Source organism: Eurosta solidaginis, chromosome 4, assembly GCF_040869045.1.
Source record: "Eurosta solidaginis isolate ZX-2024a chromosome 4, ASM4086904v1, whole genome shotgun sequence".
Classification (NCBI taxonomy): domain Eukaryota; kingdom Metazoa; phylum Arthropoda; class Insecta; order Diptera; family Tephritidae; genus Eurosta; species Eurosta solidaginis.
The window spans coordinates 195056097-195068238 of record NC_090322.1 but is presented as its reverse complement, the minus strand read 5'-3'; the positions used below and the strand labels follow the sequence as shown (position 1 = coordinate 195068238).

Here is a 12142-nt window from a genome sequence, read left to right as displayed (position 1 = left end):
TCGTACCCATATATTGAAAAGTGCCGCACATAGTTCTGGTAGTAGCCCCTAAACGCAGCCACTTGCTTAATCCAAAATCGGTTAATTTTAAATGAAAATCAGCGGTCACCAATATGTTTTCCGGCTTAACATCACGATAAATTACACCAGCATTGTGTAGAAAATCTAAAAATATATATCACATTATAAATCATCAAATACAAAAATAAAAGGCCATAATCGTTTGAAACCGAGTGCCAGAAACTACTAATCTTTTATTTAGCGTTGGTTTATGTTGTTTTTGTAAATGAAACCTTCTAGGCCATACCGCCCTCGTACTCCCTAGATCCATGAGGAATTTGGGGTCGCCAGAGCCTCGGCTGTTAATGAAACAGGATTCGCAACGGATAGGTGAGGTTGAAAATTGGGTTGGGAGAAGCTATATATTGCACTGGCAACCTGAAAAGGTTGCGCTACACAACCCCTTGAATCTAGTATTTTAATCGCCTCTTACGACAGGCATACCTACCGCGAATGCCTTGTTTTAGCAAGGCAAGAATTCTGTTATCTAGGTGGCGTAACTCTTAAACCGTTCCCGATATGAAATTAAAAGACTCCACCAACATAAATAAGGTGGAAGGTAAAACAGAATAGATCTTATTTAGGCCGTATGGCCGTAGCGTCATTGCTAGTGAAGTAGAAACAGTTAATATGGATAATCATGGAAACTCGTGATTAAATTGCTTAGGCTTACACATAAAAAACTTTGCGTGATTTACCTCCGAGGAGATTTTGCCGAGAGGTTCTCTTCCAATTTGGCCGGAAGTCTTCATGTTTTATGTTCATGTTTTATACCAACTCCGAACAGCACCTGCAATCGGACGAATTTTCACTGAGAAGCTTTTCATAACAGAAATGCACTGGGAGTCTTGTTGTTGTAGCAATAAGGACACTTGCCGAAGGCCTTGGGAAGTGCTATCGATGTTGTTGGCCCTTTGCCGGATGCATATCCTGTACGTGTAGAAAGGCACTTACTTAATTGGCGCTTAACCGTCTAAACGGTTATGGCCGTCCAACAAGGCGCGCCAGTCGCTCCTTAGCTCCGCCAACCGGTGCCAATTGGTCACACCATGGGAGTTTAAATCGTTGTTTCGGTCCTTCCAACGGAGTGGGGGCCGCCCTCTACCTCTGCTTCCATAGGCGGAAAGGTACTAGCCCAACCATATCGGAAACGATTTGGTATGGCCACATGAAATCTTCTAGGCCATCCCGCCCTCTCATCTCCTAGATCCATCAGGAGTTCGAGGTCCCAGAGCCTCGGCTGTTAAAGCGACATGATTCGCCACGGGTAGGTGAGGTTAAAAAAATTGGGTTGGAGAAGCTATATATTGCGCTGGCAACCCCTAGAGAGGGTTACGCTACATAACCCCTTAAATCAATTTGGTATTTTAGTCGCCTCTTACGACAAGCATACCCGCCGCGGGCATATTCTAAGCCCCCTAACCAGATGGTTGCTGTGCGGCCCGGGTATCAAAGACCCGAGCCCAAGTAGCGCACGGGGCGCCATTTTGATGCAAATTCTACTGGAACCAATTGCTGCTGTTTTAGTATGAATTTGTCATGGATGTTTCTTTTGATAGATGGAGGTGGATGATGCATTACGACCGCCTCCGCAGCATTCAGCAGCAGGGTCTTCTGAGGATACTACTGTGGCCGTAACTGCCTCGAGTTCCAATAGTCAGACTCACCAAGTCTTAGTGCCGGTCAAGTTGCCGTATGTGAAGGTCCAGAGATAGCTGGCTTCGGAGCACAGTGCATCAGTTGTACACGACCTTAGTGGACCTGTTACCTCTCCAAGTTTCTGCAGACCATTCTTTTACACGAGTAGAAGGCTTTGTAAGCCTCTTCCACCCTACTACTGTGGCCGTAACTGCCTCGAGTTCCAATAGTCAGACTCACGAAGTCTTAATGCCGGTCAAGTTGCCGTATGTGAAGGTCCAGAGATAGCTGGCTTTGGAGCACAGTGCATCAGTTCTACACGACCTTAGTGGACCTGTTACCTCTCCAAGTTTCTGCAGACCATTCTTTTACACGAGTAGAAGGCTTTGTAAGCCTCTTCCACCCTACGTTCGGTTTTAGATTTCCAGCTAAGCTCGCTGTCTACCTCGACGCCCAGATACTTGACTCTCGTTGACAGAGTGAAAGCAGTACTATTTATAGAGGGCAGTGGAAACTTTGGTATTTTGTTCTTTTTAGTGAACAGTTTCAGCTCCGTCTTACTAGGGTTTACGTTAAAGTCCTCGAAGCGCCACTACTAGTATTATAGTTCGAGGGGAGTGGACTTGTCCCAGCGGGTTAGGGGGCTTAGAATATATCCGCGGTAGGTATGCCTGTCGTAAGAGACGATTAAAAAACCAAATTGATTCAAGGGGTTGTGTAGCGCAACCCTCAAGGGGTTGCCAGCGCAATATATAGCTTCTCCAACGCATTTGTCAACCTCACCTACCCGGCTCTGGAGAAACCGAACTCCTGATGGATCGTGGGGGTGGGAGGGCGGGCTTGCCTAGAAGGTTGAATGTAGTCATCCCAAATCATTCCCGAGACGGTCGGGCTAGTACCTTTATGGTGCTTGTTACCGGAACGTACTGTCTCTGCATCTGGAAAACCACCATCAACATCAATAACACTCCCCAACGCCTTTTATTTATAATAATTTCCGCAGAAATCAATACTTAACTACAGTCGTCTTTCACAATGGATTTACTTCCGCTTTTTTCTGTAGCTAGTTGTGCTTATCACAAAGTATTAGAACCTAAAAAACGCAAGGTTTTAAGATGCTCAGCATTTAAAAGAAATCTATTGTAGTTAAACTACGCGACATCGGATAATAAATCTGCCCACTTTTTTAAAACCCAAAAATTTGTAGCATCCTATCACATTTTTCTTTCTACGCGGATACAAAAGATTACAGCCAAAGTACCCTAAAAAACAGTAACTTACCAATAGCCAGAGCGATTTCCGCTAAATATAGCCTTACAAGATCCAAAGAGAAATGTGTTATTTTAGAGAAGAGTTCACCGTTCGGCACATATTCTGAAACTAAATAGCATACATTTAGGCACTTAGTATTTAAATATATTTAAAACTTGTAGATTTATAAAATATTCCATACACATAAGCAGTAAAAAAACTTGCTAGGGATCCCCCCTTAAATTTGAAGTTTACGGTGAGAGCGTCCGATGTTTTTCTTTTTGCTTCTTGCAAATTCAAACGAAATGGTGTTTAATTATAACTTGGTTTAATATGTCAGCATTTTGCTCTTAAGAAGCTCGATATTTCCTTGGAATGTTCTTTTGAACTCAAGGTCATGCCAAACGCATTTTGGGATAAAGTTATTTGGTCCGACGAGTCAAAATTCGAGCTAAGGAATTAAATAAAACGTAAACGAGTGTGGTGCAAACCTTCTCGTGGCTCAAAGTCTTAAGGGCCCATTACCGATACTTAGCATAGACTTGACTTGACTTGGCGTAAACTTGGCAACTTAGCCACGATTATACTCCACTTAGCGCATACAATCGGGTATTATAATCAATAAATGTCAATTTGTATGACAAAATGTCAAAATGAAAGGGAAACAAACAAATGGCATCTCAAAATGTAAACATCACTTAGAACTTACATAGAAAATCAAAATCCAACAGACTTCTAAGTCAAGTTAAGTGTTGCTAAGTTTTGAGTAATCAGTAACATGCAATGTTCATTTAACAGAACTGTAAGTGACAGTTCTCAAGTCAAGTATATGCTAAGTATCAGTAATGGGCCCTTCAGTGTATACAATTAACGGTGAAGCATGGAAGCGGCTCTCTCATGGTTTGGCGTAGGTAATTTGGTAAAAATCGATGGTTGTATGACGAAGTCTTCTTATATTGACTTTCTCAGTGAAAATTTGACAATAAATGCGAAAAAAATTAATTTACGGTCGTTTATCATCCAACAAGATAACGACCCCAAACACACTTCTCGACTTACTACTCGCTTGTTTGAAGAAAGCGTCATAGGAAAACTCAAAATGATATAAGTGGATATCAATAGCGACATTTGCTTGATCCATATGGTGAATACGGTCGCCGAGGACTTTGGCGGAGAGAGTGCAAGTTAAGCGGGGCGAAAAAACTGGAAAAACTAGGGAGATATTTATTAAATTTAAAGCATAGCTTCTTAATGGAAGCGGCCGGACCTGTTGGCATTTTCGTGCAGTCATCGGCGTAGGCTACAATGGTGACTCCTTGGGTTGTGGAAGTTAGCTTCAAAATGTAAGAATTAAAAAAAAAATGGAGAAACCCTAAAAGCCTACCGCCCCATCCGTAAAGATTGGGCTAGTACCAGTCTTATGCCGACAAATGCTTGGCGAACCCCATAGTTTGAACTATTTGCTCCAACCCGATTGAACCAGCAAGTTTCTTTCGAATACCGCAAGAGGATATCGACGGAAAACCAAGCGAGCGCTAAGCGGAGTTGATAAGCATCACAGTATAAGTAATACGGTGAAAGCGAATACCTCGTACGTACACGCTACAGCCTAGTTTCAACTGATTATCAACGATCAGCGTTGAGGGGAAAAATGCAAAGTTCTCATACATGAAGGCCTTGTAAAACAACTAATTTTATGCTGTTGTTGTACAACTAATTTTATCATCTGCTTTAACGTAATTGCACTTATTGAATAAGGTCTTAGCACATTTACTTTCTACTGACGTATTCTATGCCCCTATTACCGTTTACAACTCAGCACTTTTTCAGTTGAAATTTTGCAATTTGACATTACAGATTACAACTCAACCTGTCAAAAACGATGTCGGTTGAAGCTGTCTAGTCTTACAACTTTTTGTGGAATTACCGTTTACAACTTTGTGTTGGTGTAGTTGTCAAACCTCGTGTTCCAATGGTACATGAACCAGATACGGATAGAGATTTAACATGCAAATGCAACAACAATGTGATCCATATGGTTCATGTACCATTGGAACACGAGGAAAGACGTCAAAATCTTACAACTGATTACTAGCAGTTGTCTCATACAATTTTCAGTTGTTTGGAAAAAAGGTAACGTTTTACAAGACGGTTCACCACCTAATTTTTAACAACAATTTTCAAAGTTGGTATCAAAAGACACGTTTCGACCTCCGTTTTTAGAATCCGAAAGCAAAAATTAAAAATTTTATTTCTGTCATCTTTCCGTTTCGAATTTTCAGGTGGTTGTTGTATTTTGCCAGATTTTTTGTACACACCAATCAGAAAGGTGCTGGACCAAACCAGGGCTATTTTTACAAATCGCAGCCGGAGGCCGCCAGCGCAGAAAAGTGTTCTGTGAAAAAGAACTATGGATCGGGCCTCATATTTCGGAACCTCTCGAGGCCATTTTATGGGTTTTTGTAAATATCTTTCGATAGAAATAAAATGTTCCGTTTTCGGATTCTTAAAACGGATGTCAAAACGTGTCTTTTGATACCACCTTTGATACTTTTTGAAAAAAATTAGATGGGGAACCTTCTTGTAAAACGTTGCCGGAAAAAAATTAAAAGAAAAATGGAAAGCGAGTAATTAAACCTTTTTTAAATTCATTTAAACAATCTTTATAATCAGCAATTTTGTACACATTTATAGAAAAAAAGTTTTCAACCAAAGATTACATTGAACATCTTTTTGACCTTCTGGAGCGACATCCCGAAGTTGGAGGAAGCAAGGCGCAGTTCGGATGCAGCCAAAATAGGTGAAATTATGCGAACGTGAGTCCCCTCGATACTACCCAGTTTTAGGTAAAATGCGGTTTTTGTAGCATTTTGCTCTGGAGTCATATGGGTTTTAATTCACTTCGCACAAATATGCTCCTCAATATCTAAAACCTCTTTATTAACTGTAGATGTTGTCCAGTCCAACACTAAAATCATTTCCACAGCATTTTTGATAGCTGCCGTCAGCAATGAGTATAGTTTTAAAATAGTGGTACAGCCGTCCCTCGAACAATATTCTTCCTTACTTAACTGAAAATAACTTACAAATCTGCAAAATAACTTCATTAGAAGCTCATCATTTGTCACTTAAACGTTTTCTTACTTGGTGCTTGGTAGTTTCAAGGGATAGGAGTGATCATGCGAATTATTTCCGTTTTCGCGAATGGCAATTTTTTCACCAAAATTTTCGTCGTTATAAAATAAATTTAATATTATTTAATTGATATCCATTTTGCTATTAATAAAAAAATAACTTTTGCAAATGCTTGAATTTCCGCCACAAATTGATCAGCTGTTCATTTATCTGTCAAATCATCACTTTTTTAGGTTGGAAACATCAATTCAAATTCAACTGAAATAAGTTGTAATTCGTAATACCAAACAGGAATTGAGTTGTCTTAAAATTAATTTGCTTTAATTACAACCCAATAACCCTGAAATAAATTGTTGTCCAAGTAAATGGTAAAGCCTTAATAGAGTTACTCCTACCCCAGAAAATTTTCAACATTTATAGTGCATACAAAGAACATTTCAACTCACCATATTCACTCATATTAACAGAGTATATGTGGAACTTAAGAGCGAATTGAGAGTTGCACTGCCACACCGCCATTTTATACAGGGTAAAAGTGTAACGCTTTTGCGTTGCGAGCAGGCAACAATTTTCACAAAAGAACGAACGTAAAGGCGTTGCCTGTTTTTTGGAATAGAACAACAACCCTTGCGTGGCGTAAAAAAAGCGTAACATTTTAGCCAGAAAAGAAAACGCTATAAGTTGAGTTGTAAACGGTAATAGGGGCACTAATTTTTATCACTAAAAAAAAAGATAAAAATACATGTAAGACGCGATAACTTCCGAAGAGATCGAAGGCCGAGCTTCTCTTCCAATTTGCGTCGTGCTTCTCTTGATTTTCCCTAGAAATTGGCCGGACGGGACCTACATGTTTTATGCCGACTCCGAACGGCATCTGCAAGGCAGATGAGTTTTCACTGAGAGCTTTTCATGGCAGAAATACATTCGGAGCGCTTGCCAAACACTGCCGAGGGGCGACCCCGCTTAGAAAAATTTTCTTCTAATTGAAAAACCTTATTTCTAAAATTTTGATGTTGCTTTGCCCGGGCTGCGAACCCAGGGCATACGGTGTGGCAGGCGGAGCACGCTACCATCACAGCACGGTGGCCGCCAATTCTCCAATTCCGATTAATTCGAAAAGAAAATTCCGAATGAAAAAAATTTAATGAGAAACTCTTTGCTTTTAAAAAAAATCTTGTTTAAGTTTCTTACGTATATGCAAATTACGACGATTTTGCCACGAGTCCACTTGTTGTACAATGAACGGATGATGTCCGCACAACTTTTGAATATCCGCTTCGTCTTTTATTTGTTGTACGCTATTCTCCTCAATTATCTGTAAACAATAATAAATAAGTATATGAGTTAATCAAAAGGTATACATAAAACAATAAATAGAAGAACTAGTAGTAATATGTGAAGTAGAGATGTTGCAAGTGAAATTTTAGACTTGCAAGGATGCGGATGCCAGTTTGAGTCTGGATATTTATTTTAACTACTCTCAAGAAATTTCTTAGAATAGATTGACAGGGTTGGCTTGAGCCATCTTTCAGATGGCCGAAAAGTTAATAATAGGCTATTATATATTTCTAGTGCTGCCTTGTTTTCTAACCGTAGCACCGATTTCGACTTTGCGGAGGTCATCCACAAGTTCGACGAAAGTTAAGCTGCTGCTTCTTCTTGCAGCTACACCTGCGAAGGTTTTGATGAGTGTTATCGATCATAAGAGTCCTCTGCCGGAAATTGATCCAGTAAGCTCTGGATATTAGCACCATTAAGGTTGTTAGCCCAACCATATCGCTAACGGTTTGATATGCCCACCACGTTAAACCTTCTAGATCTGTGGATATTAGTCGCCTCTTACTACAGGCATGCGCCTACTGTGGAAATATTCTAAGCTCCTTAACTTATAGTTGAAGTTATAATGCTTTAAAGCTGTAAAGGGTTCTCGTCGCTGCGGGCGTGGCCCTGCCTTTTTTGTAGTTTAAATAAATGTTAGGATTCTTATCTCCTCCAAAAACAAGGTCGAACCCCAACGCCATAACCAATGTTTTGCCCAGTTATCACAAGAATCCAAAAAATCAGAGTTCATTAGAGAGCTGTTCTATGTGGAAACTAACTCGACTTGCCTTATTCTGATTTATTTAAAAATTTAACTCTATCATCCTATTCTCTTCTACTTTATCTTCCATTTTTCTTCTTAACCATTTATCTTCTCCCACTCGTGCTGCCACTTATACTCACATTCCCAATCCCCTGCCTCTCTCACCCCAATTTCCTTATATGTGACCTGGAATCATGAAACGACCCTATTGTGCGAAAACAAGTTTTCAAGAAAAACGCGTTTAAAGTTTTTGTTTAGCTTGACTCTGTGTAGTGGCTGGCCGTTGAGAACGAATTTTGTAATTAAAATTTAATTAACTTCTCGATAAGCTACAAGCTTGAAACTTGGAATATAGTGCAGAACCCAATGACAGTGCAATAATAAGAAGAAAAAACTCCGATAGGTGGCGCATGGATCGAAATACTTCAAAAAATCGTATTTGTGGTCCGATTTGGCTTTAAATACGATTTGTGAAAAAACCAAGAAAGATAGAAAACTGCAGCTTGTTCGAATGGAAAGAGAATTTCCTATAAGAATTACTCAAAAAGTGAAGAACGGTATTTTTGCACAATAGGGTCGTTTCATGATTCCAGGTCACATATGATGAATTTCATATCAAAACCGACATGCATTGAACCCGCCGCCTCAGATTGATGAAATTTTGCATACAGGTACACTTTACCTATACAAACACAACCTCATTTTTAGAAATTGCATTTTTGAAAAATTGTGGGCGTGGCAAGGTGTCAAAGTTGTGAAAAATGACGGTAATAGATACTTTTGAGCTGTGATAACTAAGTAATGGCTCAACCGATTTCAAAGATCTTGATACCATTGGAAGGGTATTCAGATCGGCTTTCGAAAACAGACACTGTAAAAATTTTTTAATACACTGAACAAATTTTTTTTCTAAAATAAATTTTAAGCTTGAAAAATACTTCAAAGGCCATGCGTTTTAAAATAAGATACATTTTTTTAGAAAGGTCTATTTAATATACATATATAACATATCCAAAAACTAAAATGGCGTATTTTTTCTATTTTTTTAATTTTAAGTAAATGCATCTGTTTATTTTTGATATTATGGTACTTTTGAGCTGTGATAACTACAGAATGGCTGAACCGATTTTTCGTTTTTTTTTTTTATCAAAATTTTTAAGTAAATTCATCTCTCTATATTTGGATATCACAGTACTTTTGAGCTGTGATAACTACAGAATGGCTGAACCGATTTTAAAGATCTTGGTACCATAGAAAGGTATTCAAATAGGCTTTCGAAAACGTATGAAAACCCATTTTTTTTTTTAAGTTTTTTAAAAATTAAACTTGGAAAAAATTAGAAGGATCAAGCATTTAAAAACAAAAAAATGCTTTTCAGTGTGAGAAAAAATTGTCTCAGTGTCGATAGCCGATTAGAATACCTTTCCAATGGTACCAAGATCTTAGAAATCGGTTGAGCCATTCCGTAGTTATCACAGCTCAAAATTGTCATGATATCAAAATATAAAGAGATGCATTTACTTAAAATTTAAAAAACAGAAAGAAAACGCCATTTTAGTTTTTGGATATGTTATATACATTAAATATACCTTTCTAATAAAAATATATTTTATTTTAAAATTCTTGCCTTTGAAGTTTTTTTTTTCAAGTTTAAAATTTTATTTTCGAAAGCCGATCTAAATACCTTTCCAATGGTACCAAGATCTTTGACATCGGTTGAGCTATTCCGTAGTTATCACAGCTCAAAAGTACCTATTACCGTCATTTTTCACGCATTTTTCAAACTTTGACACCTTGCCACGCCCAGAATTTTTCAAAAATTGCAATTTCTGAAAACAAGGTGGTGTTTGTATAGGTAAAGTGTACCTCTATGCAAAATTTCATCAAAATCTTACGGGGTCGGGTTCAAAATGTGCCTTTTTTATAGGTTTTGATATGAAATTCATCATATGTGACCCGGCCTATGAAAAGGTGGCTTATGACTCAAAAAAGCTACTACTACTACTACTAAGAAACTGAATAAATGCATTGTTTATCATTAACAGCTGTTTCTCGCAATTTCTTTTTTGAGTCATACGCCCCCTTTTCATAGGCCGAGTCACATATATAGAATCTCTATACGAAATATAAAATATACTACATCACACTAACACAGGTAAAAATCGCATTCATCGTTACATATAACATACAGTTAGATAATTGAGACGTTCTCCTCCCCAATAATATTTCTCTCTGTGATGTATCTACTTTCTCAATAAACAGAGGCATTTGTCATACTGAAGTTTCTGCGAAAAAAAATGGAACTTTTCGTCTCCCTCCTCACCATGTTTGATCCCCGTCTCTCCTCCTCATCTTCCCCCGTTGACTTTCTCGATTGTTCTATCTTCTACTTGCACTTTCTTTCCTCACCCTTTCTCTATTCCTCTTCTCACTTTCTGCTATCCTTTTCTAAAGTTTTTTGAAATTTTTGTAATGAAAAGTTTCTCAAATGTTAACTTGTTCAAAAAGTGTGCCAAATTTCAAGCAAATCTCATCACAAACTCCTGCACCAAATTTCAAGGAAATCTCACTTACTTACACCGAACCAATTGTGAATTTAAAGCATCCTCAAATCCCCATTAGCAAACTCAAAATTTGATCAAAATCGGTCCTGTCGTTTAAGAGTTCATCCACAAACACACGTACAGAAGAAATATATGTATATCTATATTAAGACTAGGGTAGCCGGTAGACTTTGTTCTGCCCGAAAATTGGTTTTCCTACATTTCAAATGTGAGCCTCGCATTCCCTTTTCACTCTCTATCCCATTCTTTTCTACTTCATCTTAGTTTTTTCTTCTTATCCTTGTCCATCCCTTATTCCATTTATCTTCCTCTCAGTCCCGAACCCGTTCCTCAGTCACCATCCCGCTCCTATTCCTACTTCCATACCCACTCCCATTCCTACTTTCACTCCTACTCCCACTAACACTCACATTCCCACCCCACTCCCAGTTCCACTCCCTCCCCCTCCCCCTTCCACTCACTCAACCACACTCGCCTTAATTATATATATATTTCAATATCTTTTTATTTTTACAAACTTCTACAAAACTATATCACCCTAACACAGATGTTCTCCTGCCCGATAATATTCCTCGCTCCGATGTATCACTTTCTCAGTAAGCAGAAGAATTTTTGTATAACTCTCTTTTTCCCCCTCGCACTCCCTCTTAACCACCACAACTTGTTAAACCCCTCCTTAACAGATCCTATTTGATACCCATATTGTGAAAACATATTGTGGGATCCTGGTCCACGTTTCGGTCTATATCTCTGAAATTGGTGCACATTCGGAACTAAACCCACTTATAATAGCTGTGTTTTTTTACATCTTTATACGTTTACAATTAAACTTTATATGGACTGCTAATCGTTAAACTTTATATACTCTTCTGAAATTGCTGCGCAGAAAATTAATACTCCTAAATTTCAGTACGCATTATACTAAGATGCAACTGAAATATGTGTCCATGTTTCACCTCTACACTAATTCTATGTTACACCTCCAAAAATGGTGTGTGCCCACTATTCACCGCAACCGATTCAGCTATAGGTTATACACAGACATACAACAGAGGTTTGTGTCTCCGCTTTTCGGTACAACATGTTCTGTAGCTAGTAGGCTTGGGGATCTATTGAACGCAAGAACTATATCTTTTAATAGAACTAGTTCGCTAGTTCGTTCAATAAAGTGAACTAAACTTTTATTGGCAAATTTGCAAATTAAAATTTCAAAATGTATGGCAACTCACTTTTTGTCAAAATTAAAACAGCTGATCGAATTTCGTGATGTTTACCGCCATATTGTCAGTTTGTGAAGTTTTACCATTTATTTTAGAAGTTTAGTATTTTAAATGTAATAGTGTTTCCATTTTGCTTTCATAAATTTAACTAGAAAAATGTGTGCTTAATACATAATGATTTGTTTCAGATG

General features: G+C 38.3%; 1 protein-coding gene across 2 annotated transcripts in view; it reads right to left on the bottom strand.

Moving 5' to 3' along the window:
* Positions 1-12142, bottom strand: part of LOC137250859 (serine/threonine-protein kinase S6KL-like) — a 91854-nt gene that overhangs the window by 25410 nt on the left and 54302 nt on the right. For both annotated transcript variants that reach the window (XM_067784483.1, XM_067784484.1), the window contains exons 4-6: positions 7276-7399; positions 2980-3078; positions 7-165 (exon numbers count right to left, since the gene is read on the bottom strand). In XM_067784483.1, coding sequence (XP_067640584.1) covers positions 7-165; positions 2980-3078; positions 7276-7399 — 382 coding nt within the window. The remainder of the gene's footprint in view (positions 1-6; positions 166-2979; positions 3079-7275; positions 7400-12142) is intronic.